The 23,251-nt window shown below is 32.8% G+C and overlaps 1 protein-coding gene and 1 long non-coding RNA gene across 4 annotated transcripts in view; one reads left to right on the top strand and one right to left on the bottom strand.

The window, feature by feature from the left end:
* LOC100744278 (BAG domain-containing protein Samui) overlaps nt 1–23,251 on the top strand; it is a 26,759-nt gene extending 3,508 nt beyond the window's left edge. Inside the window, exons 1-2 of one of the 2 annotated variants that reach the window (XM_012388520.3) lie at nt 10,917–11,690; nt 19,064–23,251. In XM_012388520.3, coding sequence (XP_012243943.1) covers nt 11,619–11,690; nt 19,064–21,172 — 2,181 coding nt within the window. In that variant the 5' untranslated portion in view covers nt 10,917–11,618 and the 3' untranslated portion in view covers nt 21,173–23,251. Of the gene's footprint in view, nt 1–10,916; nt 11,691–19,063 lie in introns of those variants that run through there. The other variant, XM_003485124.4, reaches the window with a different exon arrangement.
* On the bottom strand, nt 9,450–10,842 carry LOC117152094. Of its 2 annotated transcripts, none has more exons than XR_004462340.1 (2): nt 10,716–10,842; nt 9,450–10,504 (listed from the first exon to the last, which is right to left on the bottom strand). It is a non-coding gene; the product is annotated as an uncharacterized LOC117152094 (long non-coding RNA). The 2 variants fall into 2 exon arrangements; XR_004462341.1 differs by having other exon boundaries at nt 10,642–10,775.

Below are 23,251 nucleotides of genomic sequence, written 5' to 3'. Positions count from 1 at the left end.
GGGGCGTTCAAATGACCGTCGATTCATGAGAATGGCGGAAATTGCTGTTTCTGGTCGTCGTAAGAGGGTCTTTATCCAATTCTGAAATACATTAACGATATAATGATAATTTTCTTCGAAAAAAACACAATGTCTTTTCCCTAGTTATATTTATACCTTCCTTGTTACGATAATAGCCCGTAATAGAAGCGTCTTCATGGAATTTCTGATTTTATATACAAAAATATAGAAGCATAAGATTTTCAAGAAATGTGATATATGATTCTTGTTATATAAAATATAATTTTGGTATTTTGCTTATCGATACGACAACATCTTTGTATTCGTGGACAAAGTTAATTGCACCTATATCATACTTTTATCGAAAAACAATAAAGATTCGCACCAGATACATGCGGTAAACAATTGCTGGTTTTAATCTGTTCGCGGGTTCTCAAACGGAATTGTACAAGATATTTGAGAATAAAATATTTTTAAAAATCTAAGAAATTTTTTAAGAAAGGGGCAATAAATTGGATGAGACATGGTTTATACAGAACTGGTTAGAAATATAAAGATTCTCGGATTTTTTGATACTATGAATAGTATGAAGACGAATCACTATAATTTCAGTCCATTAAGAACCAATTATAATAGTTGCACGTTATTAGGAAACATAAAAAATGTAACTTACATGTTGTTTTTTTAAAATACCAAAAATATATTAAAATAATAAATACTTTGCAGAAGCCCACTATATAAATCAAAGATACACAACAACTTTTTATAATTTCAGAAGAAATAAGTTTAACATACTGTCACAAATACTTCAATGTTATCAAATTTCATCAAATTAAAATATCAAGCTGAAGGGAGAAATACTATTATTATTATCGAAAAATATTAATCAACTCTTTGGAATTTCACAACTATGTTATTAAGAATAAGTAGTTTATCATATTGATAAATTCAGTTTCGCCAAATTTCATCAAACTGTAAAATCAAAATGAAAGAAGAAATACTATCAAAAGAATATTAAGATCTTTACAATTTTCTTCGCTTAACTTCGATATTAACAGAATTGAGCGATGTAAATCGACCGGAATGAATTACAAATGAAATGTTGTTAATGTGTTAATACAAAACCAGTAGTTTGGCAAGTGTGCAACAAAGGAATTCACAGAGTGTATTATCTATAAAAGACCTACTCGAGCTTACTCGTGTCCCTGTAGAGGGTTCTGTTCTGTTCATTGAAGTCTATAAAGCTAGTGGGCTATTAAAACCACCCCAATTGCATTAAACGTCCCTTCTGAGAGAAAGAGGGTGACGACGTACCGGTACACGAGTACGAAATGAGATCAATATGGTATACGTGCGGTAAGTTTCGCAATTCTACCATCGAGAGCAGTCGCTCTACATCGGGCTGATATCGTTGGCTTTTCAGAAGTGCAGACAGATTCCGGCAAAGGACCCAGAAATAACGTGTTTGTTGCCAAACGCCCGCCGGGGAGATGACTTACCACTTATTCGCCTCACCATAGACCCTTCTCTGTTTTCAACAATAAAACGTTTCATTGATCAATCGATAAGATCGTTCTGACGGAGGGTGCGTTCCTTTTAAAGTAACGATGCGAAACCAGAATGCATTGCTTCGTTGCAATCTTCTTTGGATAGGAGAATATTAGTTAGCGTGGACTTTCTTCAATCAGTTGATAGCTCAGTAGACTTGGAATTATATATTGGAAAGTATATTATTTTTTCCAAATAGAGGATTGAGTTAAAAATATCTTTTTTCTTTTTTCGAATTAGAAGATAAGTCAGGGTTAATGGAATTAATGCGAGATATTCAACTTTATTTATGGGAAATTTCAAGGAAAATTCTACAGGAGAAACGTATAAATTATCCAAACTCGTTATAAGATTTGTGAAGAATGGATGAAACAATTTTCTGCTTTTACACCTCTTTAGTTATGCGCATAAAAATATGGTACCCGAAATTTCGCAGAAAGGGGGAAATTCAAAGAAGAAACGAGGACAAAAGGGAAGGAAGATAATTTCGTAATTGCTACCATAAAAGTATATTTAATACTAACAACACAAAGAAACAAGATAGAGGAAAGGATAAATGTCTTAGCCGCGTGATCAAGATGGTATCCTGCGGTAAATTTAAAAAATTCTGCAAATGTAAAATTTCTGATGATTTGCAAGAAATTTAACGTGTGCGTGGAAAATGTCACGGATCAAATGGACAGATTATTCTGGATCGAACGGTTCTTGGTTTGGAATGGCGAGAGGGAATCAATGGCAGCTATTTTCAGAGGCTCTGGCGTCGGCGACGACTTCGTCGTCGAGAACGTTCCTAGGTCTTCGAACATGCCGATGGTGTTTGAAAATTGAGAACATTGCTTCATGATATGCATCTCTTACGAGAAAAAAAAACAACATTACTTCATAGTTGTCAAAATCCTTTTTATACCGACTTTGGGAAACAAGGAAGAATATCTCAATTCAATGAGAATATATTTTTTTATTCTTAGAAGAATAATTCCATCTAACTTGAGCCACAGATTTTATCTTTATTTTCCTTTTTTTTTTACTTCTTTTTTATATCACTTTTTATTTTCAGAAATATCTTTCTCATACGAGAAAGAAGCAGCAAATGCTGGTCAAAAGTATTTTTACATGTATTTAACATATACACTTTCTTCTTTATGTCAGTTTGTATTCTTAAAAGAACATTTCCTCTAACTTGGACAAAGGATACTGTTTTTTCATAATATTTTTTAAAGAAACGACGAAGTATTCTGTTTTATAATTTTTCCGATATCGATCCGTCTTCAGAAAAGATATACAAATTTTTTTACGAAGTTCTTTTCTAGAGACGAAGTCTTGAAAGTGCGATAGAAATGATCATTTCTGGTATAGAACGTAGTCATCCGTCTGGACCCCTGCATCAATATTTACTCTGGCAAGATTGCTGCCGTCACTGGCCGATTTTCTTTCATTTTTTTGCGGTTCCCATTCACTTCTCCGTCCTGGATATCGACGTGGAAAATGTTACGGAGACAGAAATGCTTGGAGAGGGTAAAAGTATATCAAGGGAATATTTTATTGATTCTGGCTAGAACTTAGATCTACTACTAGATATGTCTCTTCATACCAGAAAAATACTACAAAGTATAGATAATAAAGAATTACCAGTCCTGAAATAGAAGTAACATGTATAAACAACCGCTACATGAACTCTCTTAAAGATAACTAGAAGAAAGATAAGACAAACAAGTATTTAAATTCGTAAAGGAAGAGAATAATATAATACGACACATCATTCTCTCGTTAAAGATTTAAGAAAATGCGATCAATTAAATATTACAATTATTCAACATTTACAAATATACAAATATTATAATTAAATATTACTAATTTTATGTTTTGAGAAAGGAAGAAGAAAATGGAAGAAGTGGAGAATGTAGTATACTCCATCATAATAATGCAGAATTAAATGATACTATTCCTATAATTTTGTAATAGTGGAGCTTTCCTATGACCTGTGATACTACGGGCATGATGTTTCGTGGTAATGCATCAATGGTGACTCGTCCCCGATTGAACCAGGCAAAGTTTGGTGCTAACTGCAAGATAAGACACCTCGTTACACCCACTGCAATTTTCATGCGATGACTCACGAAGTCATTGGGATTCATCGTGCGTGGAAAGGGACGTCTTGAAAAGTGCTCTCTTTCTCCGTTCTAAGAACCACGTCGCGGACCCTTGATTATCCCTCCTACTTTTCTTGGTGAACGTCATTCATGAAGCGGCATTCCTATCCGCTTTATGGCCAGTTCTGCGAATCGTTCGAAGGGAAAGGGTCATATCGTGTCTTCCTGCCGCGAATTTTGAGAATTGACATATTATTTAACCCTCTGTAATCGTGGAATTTCCTTTATTCATAAGAGAAGTATTTGGTGTCATAATGTTGATATTTAAAAGATTTATCGATAGCAATTATCAATTTCTGAATTTCAAATTAAATTAAAAAATGGTCAGAAGGAAGAAGTTACAATATTTTTTTTTATAAGTAGAGAAATTCTAGTTATAGAAAAGATTTATCGATAGCAATTATCAATTTTTGAATTTCAAATTAAATTAAAAAATGGTCAGAAGGAAGAAGTTACAATATTTTTTTTATAAGTAGAAAAATTCTAGTTATAGAAAAGATTTATCGATAGCAATTATCAATTTTTGAATTTCAAATTAAATTAAAAAATGGTCAGAAGGAAGAAGTTACAATATTTTCTTTTATAAGTAGAGAAATTCTAGTTATAGAAAATCAAGACAATTAAAATTAAGACATTATACAGAGTAAAAACTCTGAATCCTATTCTAAATACGTAGATAATTATTAATAATAGGATGGAATGAAGTGGACTTTCTAAGGAAGTAAATAAACCTACCAAACCTCCTAAACATGTTATAACAACATGAAATTTCACAAATTCTTCTTATACATATCATATACTAAATATAACGCAAAAGCTGTAGAGGTTTTTATATTATTTCATATGTTTCAAGAACAATACAAGATATATTTTGAATTTTGAAATAATCCCCGAGAATATGATTCTTAAACAAATAACGAATTTATAGAACATTCTTAATTATACAAAGTACATTCTTCAAGATATCTTCTCATTGTAAACACAAAGAAAGAAGTGATAAAAGTAAAGGCATGATTGTAGTAGGTTGTGTGTCTTATCTCGAAGATCATTTCTGTTCGTATACATCGAGTATGACAATGCTGCTATAATATTACTGCGCGATCAAATTCTTTACACGCTTCCTAAGAGGTATGTCTAATGTTTTTTCAAAGATCTTCGAAAATTACATAGTCCTTGTGCATGAAGATTGGTATCATGGTGTCCTCGACCTTCGATGCTTTTAGCGGGCTTTTAGCTTTTATCGCCACGCCCTATATCAATTACAATTGGTTGAAGTATTTCAAACGTACAATATTGATCCTCATCTATTAACAAACCTTTAGTACCTTTCATACCAATGTCCAAAAAGTTTTACATAGTTTACTATTTCATATAAGGCGTATACAGCATTTGAGAAAAAGAAACACCTGATCATTAATACATAGTAATTAATAAGTAAAACATTACGTATTCAATATTATCATATAATATATATTATTCTGTATACGTTAAATATAATGCTACGATATTTAAATATATTGTACAGTATACAATATCTACTTAATATAATAACTAAATTAATAATTAAATTCGCGAGAACTCCACTATGATTTATAGAACAAAGGAGAAATATATCTAAAATGTTTCTGTTACTAGTCCAGTTCGTAAAAATTTCCGATCCTCTAATTTCGAAATATTTCACCGAGACTGTTATGATTGCGAGGTAAAATAGTGATTCAAAATTATCTAATGGCGGCTTACATCAATTTTAAAATCTCAAAGATCGGAGTAAAAAATAAGAGAACGCGGCGTTGACCGACCTGTTGAGACTAGTATACTCGTTGCATCAATGGAGCATTACGAGTGTATGCGTTCGACCTGTAGTAGGAATCTCCACTTTTCCTTTCACTCTTTGATCGTTCGATACACGTGCACATCATGCTTTGTTGCGTGTGAAACACGACGCAGTTCCGTGTGAAAGTGTCACACTGATCATTCTTATTTTCACTTCTCATAGTAATAATTTAATACAAGAATGTATAATAGATCGTAATCGTATTCAAATCAAATTCGTAGATCAGTGATTTTAGATTATGCTATCAAATTTATATTTAATAAATTATGTATATAAGTATCATGATAAAACCTTAGATTTAATGGATGAAATAAATTTTTATATAGGCTCCATTTCTTCAGTTATGTTAATAACAATATGAAATTGCATAAAAATTCGCAGTAAGAATTTTAGTAGTAAGTATGTAGTATGTGTTTACACGCGGGCCTAATGCGTGCAAGAATGCATGCATGTATAGCATAATATATGTAGTAGAGATATGCTGATATCCGTAAGCCCGTAAGGAAATCAGTCTTTGCTTCTCTACACTCTACAGTCATCTCTATGACGTCACGAAACTTCAGTCTGCTAAGGAATGGCGATCGAGCACTTCCTCAAGCTTCATAGTTTCCTGGCCGCGCCATCGATCACCGTAGATCATCGATCATCATTATCGATGATCGTGCGAGTGATCGAAAAGCGTGAACAAGATCGAGAAACAAAATCAAAGACGAGACTGCAGTAAGTTCTCATATCGAATAACGTGATCCACGATTTGTTCGATCGATTTTGAATATTAACGATTATACTTACTTTTAAGTCTCCGTGAGAGACGTTTGATCTAGTTCGAATTTTGTAAAGAGATGAAAAGATAGAATTATTGACTGGATAATATTTCATTAATACATACATATTTGTCACGTGACAATTTACAAATTACAAATTGCAATTTACGTCTTTTTCTTCAAAAACTACGAAATCGTTTATATCATAAGAAAGGTGTAATTTATATTTTGCAACTTAGTTATTGAACCGTTAGATGGCAACACTCTTCACAAAAATTATTAAGATATATGTATACCATTTCTGTTTTGATTGTGTATCAATTTCATAGATGAAAGTATTTTTGGAATATAACATAAATAATATATTGTATAAATAAAAATTCCAAATAAAAATATTTTAATATTCATTGTTGTACGAAGTGTGAAAACACGACAAGTAATAAAACATTTTACCGAACTCCTGTTATGATATTCATCTTCGCTAATGATTTATATTTGTATCATCATAAAAAACATTTAAATTGAGCTATTAGATATATAATTTTATTTATCTTTTCTGACTTGACTCGTACAGAATATATAAGGATGATCTTCTCTTTTAAACATCGTGTCATCGTTTTAACGAATCGAAACAAATTTCATTCCCTTCCATTACCATGACTCTGACACGCAGCTTTGAACTATCGGTATTCAAAGAAAGTCCAAGTTTCATTACGTTCAGTTACATTAAATTATCAAATTTAAAAGAATATGAAAATTATTCCCATTGATCTTATCGTTAGATTATTCAATGTCCATCCCTGTTAAAAGTCTGCTCCTAACCTTAAAACTAGTCTCTTATTAGACATCAATCTTTTCAATCATTCTGCGTGATGAGTGAAACAGCAGTTTTACGATTTGTTTCACATATTACATAAGACGTGTATGTAGGTTTATTCGTGGATTATTCTCGCCATAAAAGAAATTCCGTCTCGTTACGTCCAATATCATCATCATTATAAATTAGAAGATTGAATGAGAGATTTGTAATCCTAATTGGTCGGTGATTATTGTACTTACTATATTCATAACAAATTTATACATCATTTTCATGAAATTGTATTAATATTTATCATGTGATACATATCCATAATTAGATTGCGGATTGTTATGTAATTTTGTAAAATTTAAAGGCACAAAGATGCACACAATGTAGGTATATACATAATAACATGATGACATACCAAAATATATGAAGTATTCAAAGTAAAACATCTGTTAATAGAGAATGAAACAAATCTCTATTTAAGTTTTATTTCTTTAGTTGTATTCATAAAAATTTGGATCTGCATAAATATCCGCAGTCTGTACATATATATATATATTCTACCCCTATTTTCCGCTACCGCTATTTTCTACCCCTATTGTAAAACTTCATTTTCATAATTTAAGCATAAAGAGATTAAAACCGAAACGTTTTCGAAAGGTAGAAATACCAATGGCATTTATGTATATCACACTTCTGCAATCTTATAAGAATCCTTGAGTGGTGATTCGAAACGAATAATTCGAAACATCTGAAAGTCAGAGATGAAGATCGTGCTTGATAATAAGTTGTACATGGAAGCATAAAGTGTTCGAAAACCATGGAGGACTACCACACGTACAATTTATTCTTGCCATTGTCTCACGCGTGCAAGATCACCGAAGTGCAATATTCGCGTATAGAATTCTACAGAATCCGCAGATGGCAGTTCGCTAATGTATTGCCAAGCAATCGATTACATAATCTCTATCTTGTAGATTGTAGGGGAACACGAAGTGAGTCATCTGTCGAGCGAATTACCGTTGTGTACTCATGCATGTGCAAATCGACATGTTCGTCGAAGTGTACGATTCGATCTGTGTTTCCTGCTTATTGTCAAGCGCGATATAAACATTCGACACTATTGAAAGTTTCAATCCGATTCTACTGCGTTTCGAAAATATTCCACAGGAAGCTGATTCCACGATTTCCACAACGCATAGACAAAATTGCACCTTGGTGATCGTAAAGGAATTATAATTTGATGTTTCGCGACGCTGTACCACGTGCTCGCTCACGCTGTTATTAAATGTACGTATAGCGCGAGTAATAAACTATTTTTAATACTTTTTTGTTGATATTTTAAGTCGCATTTAATTTGTCAAGATGAAATTTAATTTATATTGTTTTTTCAAATTAAAGATATCCAAATGGATTGTATAACTTTATTATTTTGATAAAAAGATAGTATTTTTCGTAAAAATAATTATATTTGTAGCAAAAGTAATTCACTATATTATTATAAATAATCATTCTAAGAATAATGCTCTTTCAAAAATGAAGATCGAGAATTTACATTTTTTGCATCATTACGTCAATCCTTTTCTTTGCTTTGTATGATTTTATGCATTGACGCGCTACCATTAAATATTATAAATTACATGCTAACATTATTATGGATCTTGCTTAATCTAGTGAACGCTTTTTTTCGCTACTAGACATAAAAATAAGTAGAAATATATTTTCGTGAAACGTTTCCAGGTAATGTTAAGATATTGTTTATTGCGGTCTTAAATAAATATCAATTACAAAATATCTTAAATGAATATGAATTACAAAACATTAATTTTTAGATAAAAAAATTATATAAAGTTACTTAATGAATTATGGAAGTTTCCGAAGGGTAATTGAAAATCGCGCATTAGATTATGAAATCTTATTCCTACTTTGCTTGGCCTTTATCCAATCAAGCATCATTTCAAAGGTTTCTATATACCATTAATTACATCTCAATGGCATAACCGGCTGTATAGACATATTCTATGTACTATTATGTCACTTGCAGTCGCCTTTAAATATAGTTCTCATGGCTAAAGTCATAGTATTAATTATACTATCGTCATCCTTGGATATTTAAAAAAAAAATCATCAAATTGTATCATATTGATCAACACGATGCAAAACAGTTAAACATGTAGCTTTAAATAGAATTCTTCTGAATTATTTACTGGCACATTAGACATATTAGAATATTATAATATCAATTTAATGTAAATATTATTTTGAATTCTTCCATATAGAACGATTATTCTTAAAAAAAAGATAAGTGTATATATTGAATTAATTTTGAAATTTAAACAAATTTATAATTACATAATTCAAATAGAATTCATTTATTTCACTAATACTACTATATTATTGCAAATATAGATAAGATGAAATTTTATCATTAGGTGATGATAAAGTTAGGTCACGACGAGCAAGGTCTCGGTTTGTTGTTGCGTCACGATGCAATATCTTGATTATAAAGCACCTATATTACATGATACCTGGCCACACGACCTGCACACGTATTTTCACGTCCAGCAGAAGAGGTTTGGATCGGGGCCAAATACTGCGATCGTATGACTAATTTTCAATGGCTGACTTTTAGTACTTCAGCGGTATAATACATCTGAAATCGTAAAGCCAAGTTGACATATAATAAGTTGACATTACGTGATAAAACATCCCCTCAAACGCTTATGCAACAAACACGACGTATAGAATTCTCATTAATTACGAAATAATTATTGGATCGAGGTGAGTGTTGAATTTTCATTGGAATTTTTCGGCGAAATTTCTCCATCGGTCATGGAGAGTTCTTTAGTTACCATTTAAAATTGTTAGTGGATCTTAACGTTACATATAGTATCAGAAGAATCTTATCAGAATTACTGTAACGATCGTATTTAAAACTCGATAAGTTCTAAAAATATATCTGGTTAATACATATGGGTTTTATTTATTAACTGCCCAATTTAGTTCTTATTGGGAACAATATGTAGTCTATATATATATTTTACGCTGAAACAGTGCCTTTGAATCAGACACGGTCTATTTATACTTACATCGAATGATTCATGGTTAATATTACATTAAAAAAAAAAATATGTCGAATTTTAAGGATAATAGCACGATCGAAAATTCTACTCGATTAATGATGATCTATTTATATAGTGCGATTATTGGTTGCGAGAAAGGAAAACGAGTTGATCAACTTTTCGGATGGGAATACAAACATGTGAAGGGAATTCATGCTTACTATAAAAGGATATAGGTAAACAAGTCCAGAGTACAGCCTTGCTCGGTAGGTTGATTGTAAAACGAAAAATGGAAAAACTTGACAATACCGACCCACAATTGGCACAGACGATAAATCATGCTGAAAGAATATTTCAAACCGATTTCAACGTGAAAAAAATAAATATTTTCGAAATCATAAATATCCTAACACTCTACGTAATTTAAAAACCTTATTTATTAGAAATTTAAAAAATCCACAAAACAAAAAAAACTTACTAGGTTATATATGAACATAAAATAATACGAATTTTATGATGTTTCCAATATACATATTTTTTGACAAAACATACTTTTTATTTTAGACAATCAGTGATAAGGTCGATCTCAACTTCAATCATCTTTATCTATGAATGTCTGAAGAAAGTACAGTAAAAACGTTCTCTGTCAATCTTCGCTTCGAATGTCGCGTGCCGTTTAAGTGCGCGAAAACCAAATGATTTCTCGAAAGAACCAGAGAGGAACGTTCTAGTAGCGTCTGGTGTGTTCGTTCGATTACTTCCGTGAGAGTTCGGCTGCGCTCGGTGACAGTCACGTGGCTCTTGATACAGCCCACACAACAAATATATTTAAGTTGCTCCGGGAGCGCGCTGACAGTTTCGCTATTGACCTGAAACGAGTGTGTTCTGTAACGCGTGCATCTTGAGGATTTTCTCAAGAGAACGTTTCCTTCTTCTAATGCAGAACCTTTTATTTGCGAGTGAGTGATACAAGTGTAAAATAGACGGAGTAACGTCGATAGTGATCCAATTACATAATCTGAAAGCAAAAGGAAGAGAAGACAGAAAACTAGAGTGCTACCTAGAGAAGATCGAAGAGAGAGGCTAAAGACAACTGTCGCACGTAATTGACTCGGGTAACTTTGCAAGATCTTTAAGCAAAAAGAGAAAGAAAACGAAAGTGTGTTTTTTCCAAACGTTTATTTTTTCGTTTCGCCTTTTTTGTTAACACGCCGTCGCTGTTGTTTAGTGAGCTTCTTGGCTGATCTTTTGAAAACGTATAAACAAATATATACATAAAAAAAACTTAACCTGCAGAGCGAGCTCTTAACGGTAAAAGAGGCACGAACTTAACCTCTTAGTGTGTGAGACAAAAAATACCAGCATATTAAAAAAAAATCGCATCTCCTGAGAAAAAAGAAGGAAAAAAGGAACACCACGTATTCGAAATCAGGCACGGATCAAAGGGTCCAAAAAATGGACTCGCCTGTCATCGTGGACAAAGCATCCGAATTCGGAGAACCGATTGATTTGGATCGTCCGTTTCCCGTAAGTGGTGCCATCTTTTTTTTTGCCATTCCCATCGTATATTCCGCAGTACATAATGCATATGTATTTATTACAACCGGAACGAATATACGATTTTTAACGTGTACGGTTAAGATTAATGGACGGTATACGTTATTTTTATTCGTCGATATTTCGATGTCTCGATATTACACTATAACTCGTTCGTTACTCGAACGTACACTTAAGTATCAGACAAGAATAATGTAAAGAAGTTGTGTTAATCGGCTTATGACGTTGCTCCAAGCCTGTATGTCGAATCATGCGATCTAAACGTTGATATAGTCGACTCGTGACGTTTATGCCAAGACTTTTCCAGATCGTTCTAAAGTAGTATTGCGCACCTTTTGATTTGTTTTACTTCCTTTTACATGTATAGGTTATCATCGATTTTTCGATATAATTTGCATATTTGAATTATTATATGATTCGTCTCTATTTAATATAATGAACCTTTATTTATTTATTTTTTTGCGTTTTATTGTTTTACTATCTGTATTATCTTTTTTTATTGATGAGTTTGTTGAACGGATAGTATAATCGATGTTACCCTATCCCATGGGAAATTTGGGTGTTGTCTAGTTGATAGGAAACGTGAGGAAGGTATACGCCTATCGATGTTCTCGATTCTTGCGTTTAACGTCGGTTTCGACCTTCTCTCTTGCGTTCTGCGGGATCGCGTGGAAGTTAGAAATAGAATTTGCGAGGAATGACGTAGGTTTCACCGTCTCGAAAACGTCGACTTGTCGACCCGTGGATTTCACACTTTCTCCGGACGAACAGAACGGATGAACAAATTCCTCGCTAACTTGATGTTACTATAATACAATTTATGTACTCTCGTTACTGATTTCAGTCAAAATGAAATTTGGGATTCTTAAAATTACAACATTTCTTTGTTCGATTATTTAGGAGTTTCCTAAATTGGCAGGAAATGCAATTTTGGAACTATTTCGTAAGTGCTATGATAGTTTTATAATGACGATTTACAATTCACGTATATAAGGATATATAGGTATAAATATCCATTTGCGAAACTCGGCTGAAAATTTGATATGAAAAAATATTTATTTACTTTATAAAATCAGTATAATTCAATCATGTACAGTTAAGTACAAAATATAATATAAACATTGACTAGCTACATATAATGATATATTCCAGATACCCCTATACATTTTTTTATAGTTTACTTGCTAAAATGAAATATAGGTTTTTTGACATCTTGACTGGAATCTTAATGTTATGTAACACGAAATCTTCTTATGACTTTATTACACTGATTTATTAGTATATTATTTTTCCATAACTTCTAATTATTTGACTATTAGTTTGTAATACTTTTGCTATAGTTTTATCATATACATGTATTTCGTCATTTCTCTTTTACTGTCTGTTTGCTATAAGAACCATTACTCGTTTTCTATGAATTTACCGTAAATTGAAGTCTATACTTCTACTTTAAGTCTCCAGATAATTTTTTCATCGTCAAGATCTTGCAGAAAAATCGTCTCACAGATTACTTTATTATATTATCATTTTCATGGTACTCCAACCGGAAGTTATCAGTGCAATGGCACTCGTACAAATATTCGATTTGACTGGCGTCTTCTTGTCTGATCAAGCCCCAAGCTGGTCCTGAATCTTTCTAACGTATTCTCCTAGAACAAGGTCCATTCCTCCAAAACATAAGCGTGTTGACGCTAATAATAAACTAACGGAGACGTTTCTCCTCCGTAGCTCTGTCTGCGACCAAAAGGAATCAGATAGAGAAGGAAAGAAGCAAGAAGAAAAAAAGACGAAAAACGTAACATAATCGCGGTCCATTCGCTGACTACGCGCTTTATTTCCTCTCGTTTATGTCCGACCAGTCGGCCGTATTAGGCTTGCTTGAATATCTTGCGGCCATAAATGGTCTTTTCTCTTGAAATTCAACTCTGATCATCGATAATGTTCATTGTTCTCCAAAGAATTTTCTCAATCGAAATAATAGCACAAAAATTAATTGTTTCAGTTTATTACACTATTGTTTGGAGTATACTGCCGATGATACTGGAAGGATCTTTGAGGTTAGAATCGAAGCGAATATTGCTTAGGAAGATTAGGAATCTTGATCTGTAAGATCTCGTGCAGTAAAAGTTCAGTTCATATATTAAAAGGTATAATAAAAGGAGAAATAACGATTATTTGGATAGCTGCATGTTGTGCTTTTTGTAACTGTAGTTTAATCATAGATTGTGGTATAAGTATTTAGTATTTTAATACTCATAGTTTGATTTCTGATATTTGAGAAGAACAAATCTACCTTTTTGTATTCTTATAACGTTTATTTATATATTTACGAACACTAATTTTTTTTGGTAATAAGACCTAAAAGTAATCCTAACCTAACGCTAACTACAGATTAAAGAACAGAGATGAAGGAATTTTCTTAAAAATTTCCTATTTCTATATGGAGAGTGAAATGCGTTTTATTTTTATTTTTTATTTTTCATATTTTATTTTTCTACATATCTATCGTTTTTATCGCTATTTTTATATTATAACAATTCTGCTAATTCTAAATACCTTATATATGTAGGTTATTACAAAATAACCCACATTAACTATTAAAACGAAAGCAAAGTTGTAATCAGTCATTTGTAATGTTTATATTTGTCCACATTGGTCAACTGCACGAGAGCTTCGCTATATCGTTTCCACCATTAATTATACCACGTCTAATTGAGCTAATTGAAAGGAAATTGTCTTCTCAATATCATTTACGGCTTCTCGAAAAGACGATAACAGAGTATTTTTACCTGTGATCTAACCGGCTGCCCCTTTTCACGTAAAAAAGAAACCGGTTTCGATAAACATTATTTTTAATACTATCGATGATGATGCCTTGACATATGTCGCGTAGGCGTTATCCATCCATTGGAGAACGGAAGTGAAACCAGATTGGTATTCCTCTTTCACTCATCCATTATGCGACATATTTCCGGTATTTCATAAAAATCTTCGCAGTATAAGATTTCTAGGATCTTTTACATTACAAATTTTAATAATTTCTATTTCTTCAGAAGAAATAGTGTAAATCTTTTTCATATTCCGTCATTGTATTTTTGAGTTTTAATAATTTTGTATTGTTAATGATCTTAGAAACTTATTCCTTCAATTGAGCTTTTGTCTTTTACTGTTGCTGTCATCTTGGTACTTTTCAGAAACTAAACATTTTTGCTGCGAATATTCATGACTTCTATAATTAGATTTTTCCAAAATTCTAACACTCTTGTTCATTCTTTTTCAGTGCCCTTCCAGATTCGAGAATGCTTTTAATTTGTTTATTCCAAAATCATAAAATTTTAATAGTGAATGTTGCCCAGACTTTCAAAATTTCCTCATTCTCTCCAAAGGGGAACACAATCCAATTTAATTATTTTTTCTTACTAATACAAACTGAAAATAAAAATATTTAGAAGATAGAATAATTTATCTTGCATTTTCTTCTACTTTCACTTTTTAATTATAAATCATACGAAAATAACTATTCTTTTGATTATTATTTCTCTATTACTTCTCTCGAAGAATATTTCTATGTTAGTTAAAAGCAAATGAACTGTATATTCTGAAGAATAGCATGAGGAAATCAGGAAATAACTATAAATCGTGGTCTGTCGTGGGCTTGATTCAAAGAACCGTGACACAGTTCTTCGTTTATATCGAGCCGGCGCTGACATTCACCCAGTTTGCCGTTTTATGGATAACCATAGCGGCGTGAACTTTTCATTACCTCTGATTCCCTTGTGTTCCTACATATGCGTTTTGTTCATACAAAATGTGTGTAAAATTATCATTCTAGCATACTACAATGGAAGATACATTGTTTCTTAATAACTTAAAATTGTTTATAACAATATAAGAATTTTTCTTCTTAATTATAGTTAACCTCAAAAATGTATCAGAAATTATTTGATTTATTTTATAATTATTTATTATATTATGTAATAATTATTACTATAACATACATAACAATGACAATAATTATATTTATATAATATAAATGTAAGAATATAAATATAATTATATTATTTATGATATTTGTTATCTTAAAACTATTAAAATGTAAATTGTAAAATAAATATAGTGGATAGATCATTAATTTAATTAAAAATTTTATATTGACTTGTTTTAATAGATTTTTTGTTATAATTTAAGTTATTGTTAGTCAGTTACATGTAATTTACACTTACAGTGCATGAACACATACATATACACAAGGAAAACACAACAATGAAATCATGAAAAGTCGCATAAAAGGCAAGGAACGCGCGGAATGCAGCACATGGATGAATATTCAATGCGGAGTAGTTCAGTCACAGTTCCTGGAACTGCATCTCATAATAATTAACAAGTTTCATAATTTTCAGATGGGAACTGTTGCATGTATTGCATTAGTACCTTCTTTAATGATTTTTAAACATTAAAAATCTTTTCGAATACACTCTAACCCACTACAATAATAATATACTATTAAAATACAATAACAAAGGAAAGAAAAATTTAAGAATATATATGAAATAGTACGAATATCTTTGAAATGAAAGACAATTACAAGATTATATGTTAAAATAGTTTAGTATTATTGTTATTATTATATATTACTTCGTGTTATTAAGCTTGCTAATGTTAAAAACATTGCTCGGAAATTAACTTTCCTTAATGTAACTGGAACGGTGATTAGTATAATGGTTCTGCTTAGGAAATTTCATTTAAGGCGAAATAAGTTTTCAAAGGACTATTAATAGCCATTAATTGTGGTCTAACCTAATTTAGCAACTATACACACAATGATGATTTGAAGATAAAAATAAAGAAACACGAAGAAAAAAAGATGATAGCTGATTCAGATGTAGCAATTCTAAATATAATGAATTAGACAATAGTCTAGTTCTTTAATTAAATATTTCGTGTCTTCGCACTTCTAATGTTTACGCTGCGCGCGCATCTCCTATACGACGTGAGAATTCTCGAAAATTTCACAGAGTCAAACGGTTTTATGGAGCTTAATGAATTTTTTAAAGATATATAAGATTTATGTACAATTTGTCACTATTTTATTGCCCTTATACGTATAGCTAGATCTGTCTATCTTTTTTTGAATTCTGTGTTTCTAATAACAATTACACTCAATCACACACAATAGACGGAGAAAATCTGCGTATAAAGGTTAATTTATGGATTTTGCTGGTCAGAAAATATCTAAAAGTTATTTTTATTTGGTTCTCCTTTTTTATTTAATTTATAATATTTAATATATAGGAACTAGAGTACAATAGATAATGAAGAAAAGAAGCCACCGAAAGAAAAGTTTAAATAGACCTAACATTTAACGGGTGTGCATGATTCATAAGCGGAATCAAGTGGTGCACCTTTAAAGGGCATCGACATACGAATGGAAGACTTTCTATATATTTTAGTCAAAGATACGCAAAGAATACTGGAAATTAATATATGAACTCGGGAAAGAGAAATGTAAGCTTAGATCCTATGATTTGAATTGCACATAAGTTCACAAGAATAAAAATGCTTTTTGTAGTATTTTCTAGGTATTGTTAGAACCGAATAAAATGATACATATTAAAAGACTGCTGTTTATTAAAAAATGAATTGATTAATATTTCGGAGCACCATTTTTCCATATCAAAAAAGTCACCTAAACAAAACAAAAATTCACTCAAACTCTAAGGAAGTAGTTTGTGTAGGATGAATTGCTCGCCTGCAGGTGGCCAATCATTGCACTTTCAAAGCTTTTCGTCTAAAAAAACAAGGCGATATTAGATATATGTTTATTAAACAAAAATATTAAACAGCACTATCTGCTTCTGCTTTTGATTGATCTATATTTGTGAAACATTACTTTTTACCATTAAATTTTACTTTTTACTAGCAAATAATTGCTAAAATAGTAATGTTAGCTTTTAGTTGTGAAATTTGTATATAATGCCTATAATAGTTGTCAGTAATTTTATATTTGAAATAAAAAGTATCAAACAAAGAGATAAAAATATAAAGTCAAATAAATAATAGAAAATATTATATATTAATAATTTTTTATAATTTTCTATGATTCTTATATATTTGCGTTTAGACGTAAGTATATACTTTCTTATAGGAAGAAAAGGGAATTTTAAACGATCATTCCTATTTGCTAAGGAAGTCACGGTTTCCTTTGATCGAATTATTTTCTGTGGGTAAAACTACGAAATACAATGTAGCAGCCACGTATGTATATACATACGCGTGTACATCATGTCGCCGCTGTATATAGTTATTCAATGACGTAAAGGTCGTAATACACGTCGTCACGAGTGGAACACCCACGCGAAATCACGTATTTCTCGAAATGGCGTCAATTATCATACTACTAATCCCCAAGTCGTAACGTTAATGGTTACTCTTCCGATATCGTAAAAAACCAATCTTCTAAGTATTTTTCTAATATTCACGTATGTAAAATATTGTAAATGTATACAACATTCTAATCTCTTTGTGCATGGCTTTTAATTTTAATGATACATCATTACGTAACTTTGTTATTATAGATCTTTTTAGTAGTTTGATACAGATTTATCAAAGCGTTGCACTTTACGCTTCATTTTTCTTTTAATACCATTTATTCGAATGTCTACCTCCTATTTGTTATATTTCTTATATTGTGTTCGGTATCAGGCTTTCTGTGACTTACAGAGAAAGAACTCGCTTTAACTCGCAAAGAAATGTAGAAACACGGCTTATTTCACAGCTTAAGCGACAGAACTTAAGTAAATAAACTTTAACTTACATCGTTATATTAGTCGATAGAGACGTCTTCTGGGGTCTTCTAAAATTTTAAAGAAAAAATTAAAAAAGAATATTCTAATAGCCATAGGAAAATGAAAACATTTCGCGAATATTTAAGAAGAAAATTTGAACTTTGAATATCGAAATAATAAGAATCCATTAAGAGCCAATGTTGCATTACTTTAACATTTCGTTCATGATTATATCACTTTTGATAATATTTCTTCTTTCGTCAAGATCCTGAAGATTTTATGAAGTTTGAGAATTACAAGTATTTATTATTCTAATATCTTAAACTACTCCGAATATTTATAATTCCTTTTAACTTGATAAAAAAATATTTGCTTATTACTTAATATTTGCTCGTCATTTTTCCCTTGATTTTTAATGGATCAATACATAATTAAATAAATTAAAATAAAATTCCGTACACCACATATACAGACCTCAGAAGTCGCACTTTAGACTTACTAAAGAAAACCGAAAAAAAGAACACAAATTCCTTACTTCGACTTATTACCTGTTACCAGGGGTTCCCATTTGACGACGACAATTTCGGACGACGCAGTGATATTCGTGCGCATCTGGACGATCTAGCAGCCCGCCACCCAGAATTCGCCGACCATCTGTTAGGCCCACCTTGGGGTGACATCCCCTTTCACGGCTCTTTCCGTAACCGAAATCGTGACTCTGGAAACAGAGATCGTAATAATCACCAACAAGGTTACTCTGACGAGGACGCACGAAGCCAAGCAAGCGGAAGTAGCGCTGCCAGCGGAATCAGTGCCTCCAGTTCGCACGGTGAAGCGGACATTAATCAAAATCAACAAAATAAATCCTCCAATTTCGAAGAATCTCATAGGAAAAGTCAAATTCCGCAATACGGATTACGTAATACTGTGGATATAGGTCAGCACCATCACAACATGGAAAATCTTGACAGAGGAAATCGTGGACAGCGTTCAATGTCCGCTCCTCCAGAGAATAGACAGTCTTCTAATCAACAACAACCTCAACAGCAAGAGCAACAGCCACAGCAGCAGCCACAGGGTCAGAGATACGTTTCTAGGATAGATATAACGCCACAGCATAACCAGCCTCAGCAACAGAAATCACAGCAGCAACAATCGCAGCCACAACCACAAACTCAGCAACAACAGCAGAAACCTCAGCAGCAAAGTAACGTTAGGCATATTCCAATTTTTGTTGAAGGTAGAGACGAACCTGTGCTACCAAGAAGTTTCGACGACCCGTCTTCCTTCAGAAGAGCACCTTCTCCTTTCAGAAGAGAACCTTCTCCTCCGCAGTTTCATGCACCACCACACTTTCAAAGAACATTTGGTCAGCACTTTGGTGGAAGACCCCATCAACGGCCTCCACACTTCCAAGAATCTTTCTATCAGCCACCAAGCGGCTTTGAGCATCCTCCCAGGAGACAACAGCAGACACACACTTTCCAGCAGCCTAGACAGCCTCAGCAGCAACAGTATTGCGAAAGACAGCCTCAACAACAATATTATACTGAGAGACAACCACAGCAGCAGCATTATGAGCAATCCAAGCAACAGAAGTCTCAACAGCAGGCTCCACCTCAACAGCAACAGCAACCTCAGCAACAGGAACCACCAAAACCTACCGTTCCAAAGGATCCTCTAGAAAAAGTAGCTCTTGTACAGAAGGAAGTAGACTCTCTGGCTGAACAAGTTAAACAGTATAGTGGTAACTCGAGGACAGATAAAGAATATATTTATCTAGATGAAATGCTTACTAGGGAACTGATTAAATTGGACGATATAGAGACAGAAGGTAGAGACAATGTTCGACAGGCGCGCAAGAACGCAATAAAGACTATACAGGAAACGATTAGTTTACTGGAGTCGAAGGCGCCGCTTCCATCGCAACAAGTATTGTCAGAGGAACAGGAGAAACAAGAAGTTTCTAATGTAACCGAAGAGGCTGAACAAACTGGAACACTAAACATGCATCATAAAGGAGAGGATCAGTCTCAGAATAAGGAAGCAATCCCACTGCCTCCTGCACCATCATCTCCAACGAAGAAATCTGAAGAAGCTATCGAACCTTCTACAGAAAAAATAGAGAACTCTGATACTCATCACGCTACGAGTCAACAACAGGATGCTCGGCAGGTTTCCAGCGAGCCTATTGAAACGACTCCAGCGAAGATGCCGGAAATGACGTCCATGGAAGTTCAGCAGATTCCAGACGAAGCTATTGTAACTGAACAGAAGGAAGTAGAAAACGCTCCCGGAGAAAAGGAACAGGAAAACACTACTGAAGTAAAGGAAACAGATATTTCTGCTGAAAAGACCACTGAGAACATTCCCTCTGAGGGGAATAAGGAAGTAAATCCTCCAGAAGAAAAAAAAATAGAGAATGTTTCTGAGGATAAAAAAGTAGAAAACACTTCCAAGGAAAAGAAAACTGAGAAAACTGATAGTAAACCGCCTGGCCAAGAACAACAGCAGAAAACCGAGGAGAAAATGGAGATAGAGAGTAGTGAGGTAAAGCAGTCTCCCAGGTCAAAAAAAGGAAGGAAGACAAAGAAACAGTCTGCTCCAGTGTCTGATAAACCTATACCATTGCCAGCTCCGGAGAACACTGAAGCTAGTGCAAATTAGAATAGCTGGCAAGAAGAAATATAAAGTGTCACGATTCTAATTGGACCAAAGGACGCATCGAGCAAGTTATTCTGTTGGTTGTCGCCAGAGCAGAATATCATTATTTTGAAGAACAAGCGAAGAGAAGCCTTTTTTGATGGTCGTTATTTCTTCTCTGTTTTGCGATCATTCTTGGTGCCAGATCGATAGGGACGTCGTGGATCGACGTGAAAATCGCACAATCGTCAGCATGGAAACCACGCCGGCCGGAAACGTTCTTTTGTTGTGTTTCGTTGCTCCTTCGTTCAAGTGGTTGCAGTCAGGTTCAAACAGGAGAAGAGTATATATGTTCAGACAACCTTATAACATATAGAATCGTACAACGAATATCCAGCACGAAAAGGCTGTCACGCTGTTGCGTTGCATTTGGACGAAACTGTCCCTCCTGATTTCTACTCTTCACCCGTGCTGATTTCATGGGAAGTCATATGGGAAAGAACATAGAATACTCAAGGAATTGTATTACACGTTTGATAATGTTCAGTGCAAAGTTTGATTGCACTCGAAGAAATTGAAATATCGGTCTCCTTTTAGGAACAATTCTTTTCTCTGTTTTTATTATTACTATTTCTTCATTTTTAAATTAGTCACGTTATTTATTAGATATATTTTTTCTTTTATTGAGACGTTGATTGACTAGTTAATTGGTTAGATAATGACTGAGTAAAAGCAAAGGAATGAAAAAGCATTTTTTAGGAACCGATATTTAGTGTTTTATATATTATCGAGACTGGCATGTAGTCAGTATTGATAATAAGATTAGTGGGAGAAAATTGACACGATTATGAAAATGTTTAAACGTGTTGTATAATGAAAATGATAACGATTATCCACAAGGAAACGCGTTGAGGATGTCGGAGTCGAACGTTCAAGAATGGAACGCGTCCGTTTCTTACTATTAGTATTACAGCGCACGGCCTGAAGCATGATAAAACTAACTTTATTATTATTATTATTATTATTTCTATTTATAATTTATTGTGCGTCTGCTGAACGATTCGAGCACGATTTTCGTGCCCCTAATATAATAGGTTATTAAAAGAGGATGGTTCAGGAATTTATAGATTCTTAATAACGAAGAGAATGAACAAAAAAATTATACAGCTTCACATAGTTGTGATTTCTTAAATATCTCTGTAAGCTTTTTCCTTGATATACTAAGGAGGAAGAACACTAGTTTAATATGAAATGTAGAAGTGATTGACTAATTTTATAGTATTTATAAGATAACAAAATTATTTTTACTATGCAACATTTTCACTCCAAGCACATATAATTCATAACATAGTTATCTATGCTGTATAAAAATCGAATTACATACAGTTTAGCCTGAAACAATCAATTTCTAGGTAAATCAGTTAAGTTCTTTTTTACTTGATTTACTGTGTAATATGAAATCTGTGAATTTCTGAGCCACTTTATTTCAATCCCATGTGCAAATCTGTTGTCACGAAACCATTGTGTGTGATATACGAACCATGTATGTATATATTAAGATCGTATGTGTTCGTTTTATGAAAAATGATGTATCCCGTTCACAGTTACCTTAAATCATTGTTCGATTTTTAACAATATTAAGAAACTTGATTCTTATCTCTTGAAAAAAAGAAAAATTGTCGATAACAATAATGTATAAAATACATTATTCTATGGTTCCTTGTTCAGGGTGATACTCATCATTATTCTTCCTTTTTTCTTTCTTCTCATTTTTTTCTTCTTTTTTTTTTGTTTCTGTATGATATTTACGTACATATGTATCTGTAGAAATCACTTGCTCTCAAGCAGAAATTTTGTATTTTTTTCTGACGTGTGAGAAGTGCGCACACACACGCGCGCGTGTGTGATCTGTGGTGTGTGATGTGTGGTGCGTGTGTGGTAAGAAAGAATAAATGTATTATACAAAAGAAAGATATGTGAGAAGGAGTGGATGAATAAATGATCTAACTATCAGTAGAACATCAGTATAAGTGCGGCGAAAATGTAACTATTTTATGAACAAACGCATTCGATTGAAAATACAATCTGCTCGTTTGAATCATA

The sequence above is a fragment of the Bombus impatiens genome, unplaced genomic scaffold, assembly GCF_000188095.3.
Source record: "Bombus impatiens unplaced genomic scaffold, BIMP_2.2 scf_0036, whole genome shotgun sequence".
Lineage (NCBI taxonomy): Eukaryota > Metazoa > Arthropoda > Insecta > Hymenoptera > Apidae > Bombus > Bombus impatiens.
This window is presented reverse-complemented; position numbering and strand designations above follow the sequence as displayed.